The 23,066-nt window shown below is 41.6% G+C and overlaps 1 protein-coding gene across 1 annotated transcript in view; it reads left to right on the top strand.

Annotated features, from left to right (window-relative positions):
• Positions 1 to 23,066, top strand: part of LOC142317668 (sodium channel protein Nach-like) — a 74,844-nt gene that overhangs the window by 10,851 nt on the left and 40,927 nt on the right. The window contains exon 4 of the mRNA XM_075354222.1: positions 13,876 to 14,009. Within this exon, the coding sequence (XP_075210337.1) occupies positions 13,876 to 14,009 (134 nt within the window). The remainder of the gene's footprint in view (positions 1 to 13,875; positions 14,010 to 23,066) is intronic.

Genomic DNA, 23,066 nt, shown 5'->3' with positions numbered 1-23,066 from the left:
TTGGTAGTCAACAATGTGTTTGTTTCAGATAGCTGGAACCATGATTGTATGCTGCCTTTTTAATTTTTTTTATTTGAGGTATCCAGAACTATGGTTGTATGCTCCCCTTTAATTTTTATGTTATTTGAGATACCAAAATTTCTCTTCAAAAATCTTTCAAAGGCTAACTTATAAGCCCCAGTTTAGAGTATTCAACCTTCCAGGGGACAGGGAGCAGAAACAGTTAAAAATTTTAAATCGGAGAGACATGTAGTCATGTAGTAGATGTTTCAAAGGTCTTTGTGAAACAAGCAAAACAGCATCAAAAGAATTAAATTCTGACAATTTAGACCAAAATGGTGAACCAAAAATTACATTAATTATATTACATTACTTAAAAATTATGTTATTTAAAAACTGAAAAAATTAATTATTAAAATTTTTCAAATACTCACCTTTTAATTAAACTTTCAGTCTTGAATTTAAAAAAAATAATTCATTTACAAATGTTTTAACATTAAAACTTTATCTCACAAGAAACTTTTATGAAAGTAATTTTTATTTCATAAGTTGGCAATGTCAACAGCTGATCAAACAGAGGTAAGTTACATTTTTCAAGATTTATGTTCATTGTTGATTTTGTGATAAGTAGCTAACAGATGTTGAAGTGTAGCTGCATTAGTGTTATTTTCTGATGAAGTTTTGTGGTTTTTATTACTTTTTTAAAGAAGTTTAAATTATTAACATCAAAAAGTAAAAAAGATAATACAGATTACAGAAATCTAAATTTTAGAAAACTTAATTTAATTAATAAAAAGATTTAACCTGATTTAGAAACCTGGTTTTGTATTTTTTATTAAAAAACATAATCTACGAAAAAACTTCTGGGTAAAAAAAAATTTTTTCAATTAAATAAAGAGTAGATATAGTGTTTTTATTTGGAGATATAAAAACATACAAAGAAACAGCTAATGATTTAATGCATGGCAACCTAAGCGTACAATTTCCAGGATTGCAGTTACAAATTTAATAAAAAATTTCTGTGCACTGGTAACAGTTTAGATAATAAAAAGCCTGACCAACCCAGTACAGATGAAGTTATTAATATTATACATTACAGATGAAATTAGGAATATTAGCAGAAATGTTTGCTAATAATCAACAGTCAACAAGAGCAATTACATGAAATAATAATTTTTCTAGGAGGTGAGTGCAAAAAGTATTAAAAATCATAAATATCATCCATACAAGATTCAGTTAGTACAATAACTTATTGAAGGTGATTTTGATAGAGAGTTGAATTCAATGAAATTTTGAAACCGAGATTAACAGCAAGAACTATTTCGTGCTTCAGCATATTCTTCACTGATGAAGCTCATTTACTTTATAAGGGGCTATCAACAGACATAATAGTAGGTAGGTCCTAAGAAAACCCTCACTGGTATCGTGAAAGTCATACCCAACATCCAGAGAGGTTAAATGTAATGTGGAATAATAGGTGACACACTTCTTGGACCATTTCTCATTATTGGTGACTTAGATAGTGATATGTACTATGATTTACTGAATGAGCACATAATTCCAGTTCTTAACAATTTGAGATAGTTCGTAGACCAAACAGAGAACCTTTATTCATGAGAGCAGATGTGTTTTTCTAGTTAGATGGTGCTCCTTTGCAATATACTCACAACATGAGAAATGCTTGAACCAGCAGTTCCCAAATCATTGGATAGGTTGACAAAGTAGTATTGAATGGCCACCCAGGTCACCAGACCTGAATCCCCTTGATTTCTTCTTGAGGGGCATTTAAAATCAACCATTTATAGCTACAGCAACTTCTCTCAAAGAATTAAGAGAATGCATCAAGTTAGAATGTAGAAAGATTTCACCATAAACTTTTCACATTGAGAGAAGCTTTCAAGCAGCATTTTTATTGCTCCATGGAGGAACAAGGAGAGGAGTTTTAACATTTAATATAGGATGAGAAACAATATCATATTTTAACTGAAATAATTTTATTAGGTGGTATTTTTAATTTATGAGATTATAGGATTTTCTTTAAATTAAAGATAGAATTAACTATACACAAAAGTGTAATTAAATTGCAAACTGCCATCTACTTAAATAAAATTCTTCAAGGCTGAAAGTTTAATTAGAAATATTTGAAAAATATTAATAATTAATTTTTTAATTTTTAATTTTCATAATGACATTTATGATTACCAATTTGGTCTAAATAGTCAGAATTTAACTTTTTTGATACCATTTTGATGGTGTTGCAAAAACCTTTAATACAAGCTATCGCATGACCACGTGTCTCATTTAAAATTTGAGCTGCCTCTGCTCCCTGCCCTCTTGAAGGTTGAATACTCTAAATCAGGTTTTACTGAGTTAGTTTCTGTTATTGAAGAAGATTTCCAAAGAAAGAATCAGGATACCTCAAATAACAAAAAAAAAATTAAAGGGGAGGGGTGCAACTGTAGTTCTAGCTAATTGAAACAAACACATTGTTGATCACCATTTTGGATTGGGTGATGAGAATTTAGTTGTAATTACATCATTTTTTCTCATCTCATTGAGTTCTTTAAAATTATTTATCAAATAAAATTGGTCCCATTTGAAATTTTTGAGTTGCCCCCAACCCCTCATTGACCAAAAATAAAAAAGAGTGAAAAATGTGTTCATTAAAGTTGCCCCTTGGTACAAGGAAAAAAGCCGTAAACTGCATCTAGTTATCTCAATTATATAAAAGGTTAGAGGGGGTGTAAGTTACTTTTCAACCACCCAATATTTATATGCAGATTAGTAAGTGTATATTATTAGTGTGTGTATATACATAGTAACATTTTTCAAATTTTAACTATGTTTAAAAATATATATATATATATTTAACTATACAAGTATATTTTTTTTTATAATTATGTGTATTTCATAAAAATCTGTTTGCTAATGATGGGAGTTAAAATTTTGAAAGTACTGCAGAAGATATATTTTATTAACCACATCTGAACTTTTGTTGAGCTTTATCAAAATGATGGATTAAAATTTTTATTTTAAATAACAAAGGTCCACAAAAAAAAAGTAATAATTTGGAACTGAGATAAAAGTAGGTGAAATAGAATGTATTTTTTATGCTGAATCTTAAAATGAAATCAGTTTTCTTCATCAATTTTAGATTTTTGGTTATGATCCTTTAAAATATTGAGAAACTTCTTAATAATAGAATGCAAGAATAATAATAATTTTTTTTTGCGGAGGGAGGTGGAAATGCATTTACGCATGAAGTGTCGGGCTCCCGCTGATGGTATTATCCAATCACTATCAGCCGACTAAAACCACCCTCCTTTCTTGTCGGCGGCTGTACGAAGCTGCTCAGCAAAGCTGAGTTTCCGGTCAATCATCATACCGAGGTACTTTGCGGCCGGCTTGGTCTCGACAACCTCTATCCCGACCCGCAGGTAGAGAAGGGTGTCGATACGTTTCTTCGTGAGAACTACGATTTCCGTTTTGCTGAGGGCTAGAGACTACGCACTAGGGTGTGTAGTAGTAGTTTAAGGCATAAAGTGGCAGGCGCGGGGGTCTTCTTTCTTCCGCGAGTAGGCTTTTTGCTTAGTTCCTGAAGGCAAAGTGGTAGCGTTAGGTGTCAGCTTTCTTCGGAAGGCAGAACTCATTACTATCTCTCGTGGCGGATTACTGATGTAGATGTCCCTCAGGGCATCTGCATCGGTGACATCTCACCGTGGCCGGGCTGAACACTGTGGAATGTGATCAGTTTGAGGGCAAGAAGATGTCCTCCGTTAAAGCCATTGCTGGCAAGGAACGGAGGGGGTGGTGTAGCGACCTGGCACGCTACGAGGCGGGATCTTCTCCCCTCGGGGGGAATTGAGATGAGGGCTAGAGGGCTAATCCATGGTCGTCCATCCAGGCACCGACTCTGTGCATGGCTTGACTGAGCCTCAGTTGGGCGCGCTCCACGTCGCGGTCTGCGACAAGTAGCGCAACGTCGTCAGCGTACCCAACCAAGGCAGATTCTTCAGGTATCTCCAGCCTCAATAAGCCACCGTAGACGGCGTTCCAAAGGTCGGGGCCCCGAGAATCGACCCCTGCGCCGCCCCTGACGTGATCGTAGTCCTAGGCCAGCCTGCTGCGGTCTTGTAAATGAGACCGCGGTTCCTCAGGTATGCGTTCACCATTCTGAGAAGGTATTGAGGCACATGGAACGAATGCTTCAGAGCCCGAATCATATCGCTCCACCGTCCAGAGTTGAAAGCTTTTTTTACGTCCAACGTAACGAGAAGGACCACACGCCGCGAAAAATGATTGTGGTCCTCTGCTCACCGCACTGCCTCAACAACCTCCTGAATTGCGTCTAGAGTCGACAGACCCTGCCGGAAACCGTACTGGGTAGGTGACAGGCCACCTGCCTGATTCATCGCTGCAACTAGTCTTTTCTTTAACAGCTTCTCCAATACCTTCCCAGCTGTGTCAAGCATACACAATAGCGGTAGGAGGACGGCGACTCTGGGGTTTCTTTTCCCTTGGGAATAAGCACAAGACTTAAGTCTTGTGCTTATTATAAGAATTATAGGAATAAGAAAGACTGGGTCTTTCACCTGGCGCTAAAAGACCCAGCCTTCAGACATGCATTATACATGTCTAGTAGAAGACGGGGCCTGCAGCGCCCCACTAGTTTGAGTACCTCGGCCGGTATACCGTCGGAACCAGGGGCTTTTTGGCCTTTCAGCGACCGTAGGACTCCCTCCAGTTCCTCCATCGAGAAGAGCGGGAAGTCGCCCACGTCGCTGAAGTCCCGCTCGGCACGGACCGAGTGGGCCGGGAACAACATCTTAACGACGTATTCCGCTTTAGTCTCGTCTAGTGGAGCTGGTGACCACGAGACCCCCAATCGCCGAGTTACTATCTTGTAACCCAGCCCCCAAGGATCTGCATCCACGGTCTCCTTCAGTTCTCTCCAGCCTTGCTCACGCTGATGGCTTGACGGAGCCGCTTCTTTGCCGTCTTATACTCGGCTGACCTGGCGTTCGCGTCTATGCGATTCCTTGCACGTTGCGCCACCCGTCTTAATCGAAGACACTCTCGGCGCAACCCCGCAATCTCCGGTGTCCACCAGTACACGGGTCGCTTCTGGTGCTTCGGCCCCCCGTGGGGCATGGAAGCATCGCATGCAGAAGCGATCAGCTGCACGGTCGTAGCAACTACGGCTTCAGCGCCAGCGTCCCCCCCCCCCCGTTGGTGAAGTTTTCAGGGGCTACCACCCCTGAGGAAATCTTTCTTTTGAATTTATTCTCGTCGATTTTGTTGACGTTATATCTTTTTACCAGCCGTGGGGGCCGCGGGCGCTCTCGTGTACCATCTAGGACTCTAAATGAGATATATTGGTGGTCGCTACTGGTTTAATCCTCGAGAACTCTCCAGTCCTGAACGAGCGTGACCAGCTCTTCGGAGGCGAAAGAAATATCAGGAATGGTTTCCAAATATCCTGGGCGGCGGAACGTCGTCGTGTTCCCTGTATTGAGAATCACGAGTCCAGTACGTGCCGCCATGTCCAGAATGTATTTCCCTCTAGAGTTGATATGCGCCAGTCTACCGCCCTGGAGTTTAAGTTCCCAGCTACCACCAACTCACCAGCGGCAGTGAAGATAACATACTCCAGGGCGTCAACTTTCCGGCGAAAGTCCGCAATCGAATCATTTGGGATGAGGTAAAAGCTTTAAATCGTCATTTCACCGCAGCAGATCCAAACGAACCCCTCGCCTGCGCCGTGCCTCCGAACTTGGACTCTGCTGCGATACAGAATCCATATCGCGGCAGTCCCGAGCGAGTCTCGGAACCATTGGGAGTCGTCACGGTCCCGGTACTGCTCGCTGATCAGCACCAAATCGGCCTCCCTGCCTCTGGCTAGCTGCAGCAGCAAGTCATCAGCTAGACTGCTCCTGTTAAGGTTGCCTGTATTACGTTCAACATTTTAACGGAGCCTTCTCTTCGCCTGCTCCAGGGCTGCCCGGAAGACCTGCCACTCCCTTGTTGCAGGTGCGTGAGCCAGCTGCGAAGCGTTCACCCCTTTTTCTTAGCAGAACATGCACCGAGGGGGGCGGAACACTTCTTAGCCTTGTGCTCCCCTAACCCGCACTTATGGCAGAGCCGGCTTCTGTCAGTCCCCTTACATCCACGAGCCAGATGCCCATAACCATGGCACCTGAAACACCGTGGGACCTGTGTCCTGGGTCAATTTTTTTTTTAATTTTTATTATTATAGAATACAATAATAATAATGCCTTGAGGTAGATAATCCCACGTCCGGAACATAACATCTACGTTCCACGTCCTGGGCGGCAACAGCTGTACTTATGTACAATACACACAGCTGGCTAACGGGGTTCCAAGTAACTTCCTCGGTTATGCTTTTTTACTTTTGACCTGCTACGAACTTCAGGTTACCAGACGGACTGGATTTTTCGGCCACCTGCAGGATATGGACAAATAAACGATTTGGAAATGGATTCATACCATTTTTAGAGCTGGCGATGTGGCAGCCAGGGTCAATGTTATTGCAGGTGTAACGGAGACCCTGCCGTTGTCCACATGCACCCTGCGATGGCAAGCATGCAGCAATGGTGCCCATGTATGTCGGTGCTGGGAGCTCTGAAAGCTTCGGTGAGTAGGAGCCTGGAGTCAGTGCAGAGATTGCGCATCCGCTCTCTGCCAGGACATATGCCGGTTCCACCGGAGTACCGGATCAGACCTCCAAGGTTAGTAGTCCAGGAGTGGGGGTGTACCATGGCGGCTAATCTTGCTACAGAAGGGATAAATTTTCATGAATATACTTGAACATCTAACGTGGCAGAGGGTGCACGTTTAGAAACACCCTCGTTTAGAAACCGCCGATTCGCCACAAGCGAAGAGAAAAAAAGCAAGGAGTCAGATAAGATTCGAAAAGATGCTGATAGAATCAGTAAGACTTAAGAAGAGCTTTGTTTGGAAATAATGTTCACAAACCAAGATTTTTGATCATTACGAAGGAGAATGGTAACTTCCAAAAGGTTAGTCCATTCGTAATCGCTAGAGAGATTGCTAATTGTGCAAATGGTCATGCATGGTCATGTTAAAGAAATCTGGAAGACTTTTAATGGATTGCATGTCGAAACTATCAACGACATTCAAAGCCAGAAAGTCCAGGCATTGAAGAAGATCGGTGAATTTGCGGTATCTGTCCAACCGCATAGCACCCTTAACACATCCAGAGGAGTTGTTGTTTGTCGTAATCTTCTAATCTGTACAGAAGAAGAAATAGTACAGGAAATGTCTAGTCAGGGTGTCACACATTGTCGCAGACTCACTATGAGAAGAAATGGTGAGATTCTTCCTTCGGCCTCGGATGTATTGACATTCAATAGGCCGAATCTTCCTGAAAAGGTACGAGCTGGCATCCATCGGCTTGATAAACGTGCATTTATTCCGCAGCCTATGCGATGTTTTAAGTGTCAACGTTTCGGATACACTGCAGCTAGATGCGAAGCGCAGGAAATATGTATATATGGAATTAAAACACATGAGGGTGATCCATGTAAAGACCCTCCAACCTACATTAATTGTAAAGGGCACCATTATTGTCGATCCAGGAACTGCAGGAACGATCTCAAGGAAGTTAAAACGCTTCAAAAAGTCAGTTATCCTGAAGCGAAGAAGATTGTTAGTCAACGAACACCTCGACCATTGACCACTTATGCAGAAGCAGCTGCTGCCCCCTCCACATCTAAAATGAACGTGGAGCAGTTGCTTAATACGATGGCACCAAGTCTTGCGACAATGATTGAAAGAATCATTGATTCAAAGATTGAGTCGACTCATCGGGCAGAATCAGTTAAAGATGAGAAGGCTCAATCTCGGACTGATGTCGTTAATACAAGAAACATGCCAGTCCGGAATATATTATCTATATTCCACATCCAGGACGGAAACAGCAGTACATATGAGGGTAAGTCAATTATTACCCGCAATTTAGTTATATTTTTGTTTATGTCGGTCGTACTGTCGTGTTGCGTAGATGACGCATGCGTGGTTTAATTGTTGTTATGTCTGTGCAGGTTTGACACTGCTAGGTTAGTTCCATTTTCGCTGCCCTGCCGTTAACCATGGCTACTCCGCTTTCAGTTTGCCCCAAAGAATAACAACGTAAAGTGATCCGTTTTTTGTGATCGGAAGGTGTACCAAGGGCCGAAATTCATCGAAGTAACATTGAGCGTGCACGTGTCATGGTTTTCTTAGACAGACGAGTAACTATTGATAAAGTGGCACATCGTCTGCAAATTAGTCACGGTTCTGCCTACGAAATCATCCACAACAGACTTGGTTGTCATAAAGTCTGTGCAAGATGGGTCCTAAAACAACTCACACAGTTGCATAAACAAACACGCTTGGACATCTGCCAAAAACATTTGGATCGCTATGGTAACGAACGGGACATCTTCTTAGACAGAATCATCACTGGTGACGAAACATGGATCCATCATTACGAGCCGGAGAGTAAACGACAGAGTGTGGAATGGAAGCATCCAAATTCGCCCTGCAAAAAAAGTTCAAGACCCAACCATCCGCATGAAAACTGATGCTTGCGGTTTTTTTGGGACTCACAAGGCCCAATACTAGAACACTAAGAGGAAAGGTGCACGACAATAAACAATGCGTGTTACAGTGAGATACTTACTGCCATGTCCGTCTACATACTGCTGCCCACACTGCTGAAACGCTCCAGAAACTCAACTTTGAAGTACCGGCTCATCCTCCGTATAGTCCTGATTTTGCCTCTTCTGACTATCACTTGTTTAGTCCACTCAAAGAGGCATTAAGGGGCCGTCGATTTACCTCGGACGAAACAGTGAAAGAAGCGGTGTATTCCTGGCTCGCAGCTCAACCGAAAACCTTCTTTTATGAGGGCATCAGGAAGCTTATACAACGATGGACCAAGTGCGTTGAAATGCAAGGGGACTATGTAGAAAAATGATGTACGTGTAAGTTTCCTATTTGTATTGCAATAATACTTATAACTTACATTGCCGATAATAATTGACTTACACTCGTATATACTATCCGTAATGCTGGCCAACGGAGCTCCGAGGTTTTTCCCTCGGAAATGGAATTTTCTTCCATCTACAGGATACATTTTCTTCCTTGTATACAGTAATACAAGGATCAGATATTCAGCCACCTGCAGATACGGAGAAGTGTAATGATTAAGGACATGGATTCATACCACTTTTAGAGCTGACGATGTGGCGGCCAGTATCGAAGTGATTGCAGGTATAACGGAGGCCTTTCCGCTGTCTACATGCCCCCCGCGATGGAAAGCATGTAATAAAGGTGCCCATGTATGTCAGCGCATGGGAGCCCCAAAAACTTCTGTGTGTAGGGGCCTGAAGTCAGTGCAGAGACTGTGCATCCGCTCTCTGCCAAGACATATGCCGGTTCCACCGGAGTACCGGACCGGACCTCCGGGGTTGGTAGCCCTGGCGTGGGGGTGTACCCTGGCGGCTAGCCTTGCTACAGAAGGGATAAAATATCATTCACCTGAACAGAAAACAAACGTAGCAGAGGGTTCACGGAAACACCCTCGTTTAGAACCAGCCATTTCACCTCAGGTGAAACGGAGAAAGAGTTTTGAAACAAGAAAGGAAACGGAGGTCAAGAGTTTACAGAAAGTTCTATTCAAGAGTAATGCACCTAAGCCTAAATACCTAGTAATTACGAGAGCTGATGGAAATTTCTCGAGAGTAAGTCCTTTCCTCATTGCTCAAGAAATAAGTAAATGTGCTGGAGGTCCTGTTAAAGAGATCAGGAAAACTTGCAATGGTCTTTATGTAGAAACAACCAATGATGCACAGTCGCAGAAGATTTTAAGACTAAAGAATACTGGCGAATTTTCTGTACACGTCGATCCGCACAGCACACTCAATACATCAAACGATGTTGCGGTCTGTCGTGATCTGCTGTATTGTACAGAGCAGGAGATAGTGTAGGAATTAACTCTACAAGGAGTGATAGAGTGCCGTAGGTTGAACATGAGAAGAAACGGCGAAGTTCTACCTTCTCCTTCTCATGTCCTCACCTTTAATAGGCAAACCCTGCCAGAGAAAGTACATGCAGGAATCCATATATTAGATGAGAGGGCATTTGTACCAAAACCAATGCGGTGTTTCAAGTGCCAACGTTTTGGCACACGGCTGCTCGATACAAGAGACCACAAATATGCGTTTGTGGTGAAGAGGTTCATGAGGGGGAGCCTTGTAAGGATCCTCCTACATGTGTAAACTGTAGAGGACAGCATTTGTGTAGATCCAGAAACTATCCTGTTTACAAAGATGAAGTAGCTGTGCAGGTAGTCAAAACCCTGCAGAAAGACAACTACCTTGAGGAAAAGAAAATTGCAAACTCCCACAGACCTAGAGCAGCAACAACTTATGCTCAGGCTGCGGCTGCTATTCCTGCTTCTGCTCCAACTGCCATTGACATGATAAGCTTTTTGGCAAACTGGCGCCTACTTTGGCTGATATGGTAGAGAGAATAATAGACAACAAAATGAAGACTTTCGATCGTAAAGAAATCACAAAGCCACAGATAAAAATGTAGCCTCCTGATGAAACCTTGATTAAAAACAAAAGTGCTCTTGATCAGAAGAACAGACGCCAAGCCAGAAAGCCATGTCCGTTTGCATGAATTATTGAATGATGGTCCGAGAAAAGTAACTGCTTCGCAGTCTTCTATGGAGGCTCCCAAGCCTCCTACAATCGAAGTGGCCTCTAAACCACAGAGGCCACCAAAAACACCACAGGGGAAGCCTGTTTCCCTTCTACCTGAGGCGGTGACTGATGCGGCTCCTGTGTCGGGGGTCTCTCAGGTCCCCGCCTCACAATCGGCGCCTAAACCAAGCGCTGATCCATGTCCGTCGTTGTCTGGGGCTTTGATGGTCTCCGGTTCGGAGACCGGTAGCTATACGGACGACGACATTTTGAACGAACAAGAAGTTGTTCGTAGAATGGAAAAGATGAAGAGAAATGGTTAGCCGAAAGGAAAACCCAGACAATAAATAAATAAATTTAATTCGAGTCGATTCTTCAGTGGAACATTAATGGATGTTTGTTAAACATCCATGAGCTCCAACGCTTGGTACATGATGTACACTCAATTTATATATGCCTCCAAGAACACATTTCTGCCGAAATAACAGTTAAGAAGATATGATACATTTCGGTGAGATCAATCGCCAAATATAATAGTTAGAGGTGGAGTAGCCATACTAACATCGACTAGAGCTACCACTGAAGCTGTTGATCTAAATACAAATCTACAAGCGGTGGCAATCAGAATGAAGCGTCCGCTTCAGAACACTATCTGCAGCATATACTTGCCGAATTTTGATTGGAAGGAGGATGACATAGCACGATTAATTTCTTAGCTACCCCCACCCATATTACTGGTGGGTGACTTCAATGCACATAATTCTGCTTGGAGGTCGGATCGAGTAGATCCCCGTGGAAGAGAATTGGAAAAGTTCCTACTGAATTCTGATTTCATTATCTTGAATGATGATTCAGGAACTTTTTTCAATGCCAGAGATGGATCACCGTCCTGTATAGATTTAGATCTATACAGGACGTTGATCCATCGATAGCATCGAGGTACACCTTCAATGTTTTAGAGGATCTACATGGAAGCGATCATTTTTCGGTGCAAATTTTAACTGATGTTACAAAGAAAATATATCCCATCTCCAAAAGATGCCTGTTTGATAAGGTAGACTGGACGAGCTTCACAGCTAGGACGATACTCCCTGAAATAACTGGAGTTATCGACGCTATAACTAATGCCATACTTGACTCGGCATCAAGATATATTTCCAAAATATCTGGGAAACTCAAGAAGCGACCCGTACCATGGTGGAACGACGAAATAAGTAAAGCTATTAAAAGAAAGATAAAGGAGTGTAACGTCCTTAAGAACAACTGACACTAGAAAATCTAATTGACTTTAAAAAATACAGGGCGTTTGCAAAAAGACTTATGATAGACTTTAAAAAACGATCCTGGCAGCAATATGTGTCATCCATTGACAGAAACACAACTGCATCAAACATTTAGAAGAAAGTGAAGGCGATTTGCGGGCGTGCAAGCTTTGCTCCCATAACTTCAGTATGAAGATGATGTTAAAGAAACTCCAAACGAAATTGCAGAGCTACTTGCCAATCATTTCAAAGAAGAAGCCAGCAAGACAGCTAACTATGATGAATATTTTATGTTGTTTCGACAAATACAAGATCCGAATTAAGTCGCTCAGTTCTGCTGAGGTGAGGTTCAGTATTTGATTCTTCTGGAATGTAATATCTACTGAACTTAGGAATCATCAGTTGAGCCTAATAGGAAATTTCTTTCCAAGATGTTGGAGCAATCAGAATCAGTAAATCAACACCATGAAGCACTGGTCTCATATCTGAACAAACATTTGGATATGCAACACTGCTTTTATTGTTTGAATTGAAACCAGTAACCTTTGTTAAGCAAAAACAGCAGTCATCATAATGGCTTGCCAAATCACAGGTATGCCCCAAAGGAAATGCTCTTTTTTTCCTTTTAACCACGGAGTTAGTTAAACTTAGACTTAATGCATGCTACATGTAGAGCTCAGGATTGATTTTGGTCTCCCAAAGGGCCGTCAAAATAATTTTTATAAGTAATTTTCATCAGATTCGATAGTGGTTTTTGTTGGCTTTTCATGGTGAATCTTCTCAAACATAACAAAATATTTGTTATGTTCTCAAAAATATTTTTACAATTTTTACAGGCTCGATTTTCATTCATTGTAGAATTCAAAATGTTTTAATGAATGAAATATTAGAGAAGTACTTAATTACAAAAATAATTAAGTTTTAATTTATAAATACTTAATTACTTAAAATACTTCATAAAATTATTTCACCATGACAATAAAACAGTGTAAAACACACACACAACTTAACAAATCTTGATGTTTAATAAAATAGTACCAAAAGTTGTTCTGTCATAAAAATCATTCACTAAATTTATGGCAACACTTATGAAAAACAATCTTTACAATATGTGTATGGTAAGATCACAACCACAAATAAAGAACACAGCAAATCATACCAAAAGCTGAATTTTTCTGAAGAAAATTTCATCACATTGAATTATTCATTACTTGATTCACTGACATGTCTATACATGTCTGGCTTGACGTGAAATGACATCATTCGATTGTTATGTATCAAATATAAGTCTTCAGCATGCATCACAGTATAAATCAGATGTGAGTAAGCAAATATATAGATGTACAAATAAGGTATTTGTATTGTTTCTTCCACGAATGATGAAACAAATAAATTTAACGGGTTGTAACTTAAGAATTTACATGATGGGTTGTTTCAGAATACATAATCAGATTCAGCATATAAACTACACAATAGAACACCTGCACCCTTTTTAGTTCCAAGTTTTATGTTGACCAGTGTAATTTACCTTGACTGGTTCTAAGTCCTAATTTTCAACAAAATGTTGATGTGAAAACTTAGTTGTTTTAGTTCTGTAAACATGTCAAGATAATCACTTCAATGACAAACACCAAAACACCCACAATAACTGAGATCTAAAATTCAAAAAAGGTACAGTTGACATTATAGACCAAATGGGAAAAACTGTATGTCATGGGAAGAGTAAGGTGAAAAATTGAGGTTCTGTGAGTGAGTGAGCAAGCGCGCGCGTTTTCACGTGTGTGATATCTTGGCAATAATCAAGATTTACTACTTTTAGTAATACCACCTAGTTTGATAATAGTAATAATGTTTGGTTTGCTACATTTTATTTCTAACAGATTCGAGCACCATGTGAAGAGCTGATAGGGGACTGCAAATGGAATGGATTACCTTTTGACTGCTGCACTAACTTCTTACCTTTAACCACTGAAATAGGCACCTGCTTCACTATAAATTCCTTGCAAAATGTTCGGTAAATATTTTAAAAAGTATTAATTCTTTACAATTAATAATAATAGAAACTCTTCTTTGTTCTTGATTTTACTCAGATGATTCAGTGGTGAACATAGCATAGGAATTGTAAAGGAACATCCACTATCAATGAAATTTTGAAAGCTAAATAAATGTTAAAATCCATAAGAATGGAGACCGAAGCAAGCTCTGAGGTTGTCCAGGATGCCGGGCCCCATGGCAAATTGGAAATAGTGAACAAAGTGAGCTCTGCAGCAATGGACTCCTTGGCTCCCAAGGAATCCCTGAATCGGCTCCAAGATTCACCTGGACTGGGCTGGGCTGAGCCCAAGGGTCCAGGCTCTGGCTAAACATGCCAGCTAGTTTTCTCTATAATACAATTTCATTTCATGAATAAATAATTTTCTTTTGGAAATTGCTGTTATCCTGATAAACCCTTATTTAGAGAAAAATTATAAAATGTTTTTAGTTATAGGTTATAAAAGTAAGCATTTAGTACATTTATAAAACTCTTGGCTGTGAATGCTCTTGTTAAGAGAAAAATAATAAAATCATTTTTAATTTATAGACTGGAAAGTAAATATTCAGAAATCTACATATAGAATTCTTTTTTTAAGAGTTTTGCTGGTTTAAACTCTTCCTTTAAAATAGTCAGTGGAGAGCTAAAAACAGTTTCCACACTGTGAATGCTTCATTTATTGAAAAGTAAAAACCCTCTGAGGATGGACTCCACCATGTGGAGCCTCATGGCTTCTTGAGGAGTACAACCTCGAGATACTCTAGGTCCAGTAACCGTACACGGTAGCGGATTTGGTGGTCGGCTTCCACGGGGTGGACGTTATTCATTCTCGTGGAGGACGGCCGCTCTCCGCAATAGTAGTTGGCTCAGATTCATCGGGTATCTTCTAGATATCCCATTGATCCGATGAGCAATTCATTATCGTGCGAATCACGAGGGGTACGCTCGATGTCGTACTGATATCGGAATACTTCCAGCTTGGATGGAGTATCGATGACTTGCTGGCGAATTTGCGTAGGATTCTGGACGGTCTGCCGAGCACCAGAGTGCTGTTTGCTCTGTACGCTAACGCCAAGTCTCCCGCCTGAGGTTCACCACTCACTGACCCCAGAGGCGCTAGTTTCAAACAGTTCGTTGAAACCAGGAACCTCTACTTGATTAACGACGCAGAATAACCGCCAACTTTCTCTTGCAAACTGAAGGAGTTACATCGTTGTCACATTGGTAACGGGCGACCTGTTCAGAAATAAGAGTAGTTGGACTGGCGGGTGAGCTGTGGATCCCGTAAATATAGACCGAGTGATTTCTCGAATGGCTCTGAGAAAGGCACCGGGTACTGAACAACTTGATCCGGATATTTTCTATCTGCTACCTGTCATAAGACAGCAGGTAGAACAGCAGGCTGTTCTCTCGGTGTCTTAGCTGGGGCTGCTTTCAGGCTTGCTGGAAAGTGGCTTTGGTGAGGATGCTCTTAAAATCGGGAAAGGATCCTAGTGAAGTCGGTAGTTTTCGACCATTAGCCTCTTGCCAGTTATCGGTAAGTTGCTGGAAAGTCTGGTTGTGAAACAGCTCTGGGAGAGCACTGAGGTGAACTATATTCTAAATCGAGGCCAATATGGCTTTACGAAAGGGGTTGGCATCGAGGATTGCATCTTAAATGCTCTTGCCAAAGTGGAAAGCGCCGAGTGTAAATATGTTTTGGCAATCTTTATTGACATAGAGGCAGCATTTCCTTCCTTGTGTTGGAATTCTGTTCTCTATGAGTTATAACGCCACAATGTTCCCATAGCCCTATAGGCCGTAGTACGTGACTTCTTGTGTAACCACACGGCTCTATTTAAAGATGCGCACCTAGTTGTGGAAAAATCTGTGACCAGGAGAATTTTGAGGAATCTGTGACCCGGCGGTTTCGAACCGGGTCAGAACCGGAGCGGAACGGTGATCACAATGCACCGGATCTAAATTTCGTTTAGTTGCCCATCTTCCGCCTGCGGAAGAGGCTGCATAGCCTCGCAATGGATGCATGGCAGCTGGAATGGCACACCACGACTAAGGGAAGATCCTTGTATAAATTTATACAGGATCTGAGGATATGGTATGGCTCGAGCTCGTTTTTAAGGGCAACGGGTGCCCAGGTGCTCATCAACAATGTTAATTTAAACCAATATCTGTCTTGGTTCCGTTGGCAGCTGATAAGCTGTGCGTCTGCGGGGAGGTTCATACAAATTAACACCTGGTGTTTGAAATGCCCTGTTCTTCGGGGGGGGGGGGGCAGAGACCCGGTCACTCCGGAACTTAGAGGTCAAGGGAAAATTGGCCGCTCACAAGCGGCGAGTCAATGTGGCGAGAGCCGCATTGTCGGACTATGTGGGAGTTCCTTGATGCAGTTTCTTTGTTCATCTGACATCAGTAGTTTACCTAAGGGAAAAGACTCATACTGCACTAGTGTGGGAAGCTAATCTAGATATATATATATATATATATGTGGCTGACCACCAACCAATTAAGGCTCCAAGCGCTTTAATATGGTGGAATTTCTGGCAATCAGCAACCTAGACGTGGCATTGCTGTCTAGATGAAATAAATTTTAATTTATGGATGGTATATATATTTTTAGTAGTTGATGGGGTATGCCTACTCATTTTAACAAGTATACGACAATCAATCAGTTGGGACATGTAAGCCGGTGGTGTATGGCATCATGCTTACTCTGCTCATGCTGTTAGGTAAGCTCTAGGAGCTATTAGGATACTGGTTGCTAAACTGCTTGAGACTGTAGCCATTTGTGGCAGAGACATTTGGTCGTATGCTTTAGAGCGACCAAATGTTGGTTGGTGGTGGGAGAAATGCCAAGCAAACCAATGTTCAGCTCTCATCACTCTACAGACCTGCGTAATTATTGTTTTTTGAGTTGTAACAATTGGTTTTATTGTTCAACAATAGGTACCACCCCACACACTTATCCCATATTGCAATTTACTATTTACCAAAGCTTAATACACTTTCAAAACAGAAACTGGGGAAATAAACTTTAAAAAATAAATTCTATGCAGAACCGTAGAAACATAACAGTAATGAAATAGGCTTATAATTATTTATATCTGTAGCTTCACCTTTCATAAATAATGGAATCACAACTGCGGTCTTCAATGACTGAGGAAATTTACGTTTTTCAAAACTAAAATTAATAGCATATGTTAAAATAGGTGCTGTGTACTTTACAACACAGACAAAAATGCTGAGATTCCACCTATTCCAGAACAATAATTTGAATTCAATGATTTTATTATGCCAGAAATTTTACTAAAAAAAAAAAATATTCGTAGGTGCAAGGAAAATAGAATCCCTGACTCCCGCCATAAGAAAAACGTTTTTGAATTCTTTTGCATCAAAATTTACATCTTCATCTAGATTATTCTTTAATAAAGAGATTACCCTTATAATAAATCCAATAAACTTTTCAGAAATTTTTTCAGAATCAGATATAATCATGGAGCTCTTCATAGGTCATATCTTATCCAATTGCCTAGCCTCAGACTCTGTTAACATTGTTTAACAGTTAGCCATTGTTTCTTGATACCACTTTAATTTTCACTAAATAAATTCAGATAATAATTCTCTTTATGCATATTCATATCCTCTTTTAATTTATTTGAAAAATGATAGAAATGCTAATGATAAGCTAATATTATTAAGTGATTTTTTTTTTAATTTTTATATAATTTATTTCTATACTTTTTCCAGCTACATAGCTCAGCAGTAATCAAAGGTTTTATTAATTTATGCTTGATGATTTTCTTTTTACATAAGTAGATTGACAAATATTTTCCTTTTCCTTTAAAATAAGCTAGAAAACATATGCAGCTGACACATTTATCTGCTCAAAAACTGTATTTTAATCAGTACCCTCCAACAATTTATCCAGTGCAATGTAATCAATTTTATTTATTTCTTGAGTTCAAGAATCAAGTTTATAAAAAAACTGACCCCAAGACTGCAGACTATGTTGTGAGCACTTCTGCCAGAAGAAATCAGAACAGCACTAGTATTAAGCTTATCTCTAATGTAAATATGATCCAAACAATGTTGACCTCTAGTTGGACTATTGCTTAATTGTTCAAACGCATTGTTGTTCATTCTAAGAAACATAAATTTATATAACCAATAAAAACCAAATTTCTATCTTTATACTGCAAAAGAACTTGATTTAATTTCTCTAACAAGACAGGAAAATCAATCAAGTGAAAATGATAAATAGAAATAAGAGAAAGCAAATATCTGTGACAAGATCAGTGATTATTTTAATTGCATCCGCAGATACCATCTGAATTACCACTGCTTGGGGGCATAGTCATTGGGTCATGAAAACAGCTGTTTCACCAGCCCTGTAAGTTTCATTACAATTAGCAAATTGATTATAGCCATTAATCATAAAATAAGATAACTCAAAATAACTCAAACTTAGATATCCATATTTCAGTTCAAACAAATTGTGTCCAGTAAATTATTTAAGGAATCAAAAAAAATATTCAAACTGTCAAAATTTTCCCTAATACTTAAAATATTTTGATGCATAATTGAAAGTTGTTTTGGATCATTATCAAGATTCCTATCGTAAAAGATTCCTCAGCCATTGTAAGAAAATCAAAGAGATAAAATAAAAATAATATATGAGTATATATATATAAAGATTCCCTCTATGAATCATGAGACCTTTCTGTAGGTGAGGGAGCTTGAGTGCTCAGTGATACAGAGTAGCTGGACCGAAGATGCAACCATATCGGAGAGGTATCTGTTGACAGCCAGACTAAGGAATGATTCCTGAAAGAGGGCAGCAGCTCTTTCAGTAGCTGTTAAGGGCATAGGTCAGGACGACTTAAACGGCCATATCAACATCACTCAGTCCTCTGAGTACTGTGCAGCTGAAAGCAATGGAAAACTACAGCTGATTTTTTTCCAAGAAAATGTAGCTCTCTGCATTTTCATATAGCAATGATGGAGGCGCCTTCCTTGGTAAAATATTCCGAAGGTAAACTAGTCCCCTGTTCGAATCTCCAGGTGGGGACTACTAAGGAAGGGGTCACCAGAAAATTAAAAAATAATATTTTACAAGTCGGAGTGTGGAATGTTAGAAGTCTAAAAAAGGTTGGTAGGTTAGAAAATTTAAAGAGGGAAATGGATAGGATAAATGTAGATGTAGTAGGAATTAGCAAGGTTTGGTGGAAGGAGGACCCTGGGTCCATCGTGAAGGTGTTGGTGGATAGGCACCCGTGGACGGTGTTAGACATGTTCAATGGGGCATTGTCCACGGGGAGTTTTCCCGGTTGTTGGAAGGAGGCCAGGTTGGTCCTCCTGCCGAAACCGGGAGCCGAAGAAACCAGGAAATACCGGCCGAACTGCCTCATCAACACGATGGAAAAGCTGTATGAGAGACTGATCGCTGAAAGACTGCGGTCGGAGATTGAGGCGGGCGGAGGTCTTTCCACAGACCAGTACGGCTTCGTTCGGGGAAGAGCAACCGTCGACGCCGTCCGACGGGTGCTACAGTGGGCCAGAGTCCAGTCGGCAGGCACGTGGCGACGAAGGAAGATCCCATTGATCATTCTCCTAGACATCAGGAATGCATTTAACAGCGTGCCATGGGGAGTGATCATGGGAATACTCCGGGAGAGAGGAATCAGCGGCTACTTGCTCGCCGTAATAAATGTCTACCTGCATGACAGATCTCTGCGGGTACGCACAGAGGAAGGAGAAGATGACTTCAACATGTTTGGAGGCGTTTCGCAGGGGTCGGTGATTGGGCCTCTTCTTTGGAACATCGCGTACGACGGCCTTCTGCGGGAAGAACTCCCGGAAGGATGCCAGTCGGTCGCGTACGCAGATGACCTCGCGCTGATGGTGTCGGGACGGACGGAGGAGGAGGTAGAAGATAAGGCAAACTTGGCGGTGGCAGTCGTCAGCAGATAGCTGGGGGAGAGAGGACTACGACTGGCACCGCACAAGACGGCGGCTGTCCCGATCACCGGCAGAAGAAGACTGAGGGGAATGTCCTTCATGGTGGACGACGTACGGGTCCACACGTCCGGTTGCGCTAAGTACCTGGGCGTGTGGATTGACAAGAATGGGCTGTCTAACACCCACCTCAGAGAGATCACGAAGAGGGCCGAGCAGATACAATACGCTCTACAAAAACTAATGGGCAACAAGAACGGACCACGGGCGAGCAATCGACGGCTGATCCTTTCAGTGGTTTCCTCCGTCTTGCTGTACGCGGTCCCGGCCTGGAAGGACGCACTTTCGAGAAAGAAGAACGTACGGATGCTAGCCTCCCTTACCAGAAGGGCGGCGATACGCATAACATCGGCGTATCGCACTGTATCAGGATGCGCAGTGGCAGTCATTGCAGGGGTGCCTCCCATCGAGCTGCGGGCCACGCAGCTGGTCTCCACATACGAAGGAACGCCGAAGGCGGAAGCCCAGAGGCAGCTTATGATCAACTGGCAGGAGATGTGGAGGACGGCTACGGCTGGGGCATGGACCAGGAGACTGATCCCGGACTTGGGACCGTGGGTCAGGCTGAGGTATGGGGAGGTAGATTACTTCCTCACGCAGTTCCTGTCTGGACACGGGGAGTTCGGGATCTACCTACATCCGTTCAAGAGAAGACGGACACCGAGGTGCTTCTACTGCGGCCAGGATGACACGCCGGAGCACACCTTTTACGAGTGCGAAAGGTGGGCTGTGGTCCGGCGTAGGCATGGCACAGATGGCCTCACTCCAGAAACAACTGTAGCTCACATGCTGAAAGGGAAGAGAGAATGGGAGGCGGTACAGAGCATGGTGGCTAGCATCCTGAAGACGAAGGAGGAACATGGAAGAGAGTGGGGAGAAGACTTCTAGGCGCGGGTAAGCAGCAATGTCCCTAGCGAGTATACTCTGTGTTTCTTCTATTATATATTTTATTTTTGTGTTGTATTGTATTGTGAATTCATTGTCTCCATTGTCACTGTGGTTGGTACTCTACGGCCGGCTCGAGATGACAAGCACGATCGCTTCGACCGTGTGCAGAAGGGCCACGGTTAGAGGTGACATCGCCGAAGAGACAACATGAAGTGTGGGTTTCATTTATTATGTATTTTCCTTGTATTGTATGATTGTGGTATTATTTTATTTTATTGATTGTGTTTCCGTTCCTAACGGCTACGAGGGCACTCACAGCGAACGTGCCCGCGTTTGCGAAAGGAGGAATAAGTTCAGACACCAACGTGATGGACTGCAACTGAAGGGAGGGTTCTTTGCTATTGTCCTGATTGTGTTTTATTTTATCTTATTTTATTTCATTTTATTGGTTTGTTTTGTGTTTTGCTGCTGTTTGAGGAGTGCAATCGCAGCCAACGTGATAGTGATGACTGACTGCGACGAGAGCTGCCGCAGCAGCGGGAAGTTACTGTGTTTACCGAATTTTATTTTATTGTAGTGTGTATTTCATTTCTTTTGTTTATGTTTTTGTGTTTATTATGCTGGTGGGATGGCATACACGATCACTGCGACCGTGTGTAGGAAGGCCACGACCAGCGCTGACGAAGCCGAAGAATGAGACGGATGGGAAGAGTAGACTTTTATTAATTATGTATTCTGAATGGGTGTGTGATGGCGGCTAAGTGGTGGTGTGAGTGAGAGTGAGTGTGTTTTATTATTTATGTTGTGTCCTGCGGATGGGTGTGAAAAAAAAATACAAGGAGCGAATCGTGGTCGCCGTGCAGGGCCAGGGAGGCAGCCTGGATGCAGAGGACGCTTTGGATCCTTCATATGCAAGAATGAAGGTCAGTTGGGGTGCTCCGATGATGCATTTGGGACCCTCAGGTGTGAGAGGGGGGATGCGGCGGTTTGCCGGCTTCGCGCAAGACGTAGCCGGCAACCTAGTGTAGGGACGGGAAGGGTAGCCTCTCAGTGGAGGGATGTAGTGGTCGTCCAGAAGGGAGGGCTACTGCATCTTGATGAAACTCAGAGGACCCCGATGGAACGCCAAAGAAAAACCAAGACAGGGGAGCAGTCGACTGCCACGACACTCCGACATTCCTGTGCATAGCGGGATGTTGGGGGTGTTTAAAAAAAAAAAAAAAAAGGTGGAAAGAGGAAAACGACTTTTGGTCACGTGATTTTAGAATAATTACCTCAGCTTCAAATAATGGGCAGGCAGGAGTAGGTTTCATAATGAACAAGAAGACAGGAAAGAGAGTAGAGTATTTAAAAATGCATAGCGATAGAGTCATGGTAATAAGGATAATCAAAACCTATACCAACAATGATTGTTAACATCTATATGCCTACAAGCGCACATGATGATGAGATAGAGTTTGTATACAAAGAAATTGACAAAGCAATTAAACAAATAAAAGGAGATGAAAATTTAATAATAGTTGGAGATTGGAATGCAAGCACTGGAAAAGACAAGGAAGGAAATATAGTGGGTGAATACAGGCTGGGCAAAAGGAATGAAAGAGGGGACCGAATTATTTTGCACAAAGTATAATTTAATAATTGCCAACACCCAGTTTAAAAATCATAAAAGAAGAATATACACATGGAAAAAGCCAGGCAATAATGCAAGGTATCAGATAGATTATATCATGGTTAAGCAAAGATTTAGAAATCAACTCGTCAACTGCAAAACTTACCCTAGAGCAGATATTGATAGCAATCATAATTTAGTGATAATGAAATGTAGATTGGGGTTTAAAAACTTGAAGAAAAGGTGTCAGATGAATTGATGGGATTTAGAGAAGCTTGATGAAGAAGAGGTAAAGAAAATTTTTGAGCAGGACATTGAAATAGGTCTGAGTAAAAAAGATAAGGTAGAAAATGTAGAAGAAGAATGGGAGAATGATAAAAAGGAAATTCTTAAATCAGCAGAAGCGAACTTAGGCAGAACAAAGAGAACTGGTAGAAAACCTTGGATTTCAGATGATATATTGCAGCTGATGGATGAATTTAAGATCTGAGTAAGAGAGCATTAAAAGATTTGAATGGCAGAATGGT

This window comes from Lycorma delicatula, chromosome 1 (genome assembly GCF_047948215.1).
Source record: "Lycorma delicatula isolate Av1 chromosome 1, ASM4794821v1, whole genome shotgun sequence".
NCBI lineage: Eukaryota > Metazoa > Arthropoda > Insecta > Hemiptera > Fulgoridae > Lycorma > Lycorma delicatula.
Note: the sequence above shows the minus strand (reverse complement) of the source record. Positions and strands in the feature narration are given on the sequence as shown.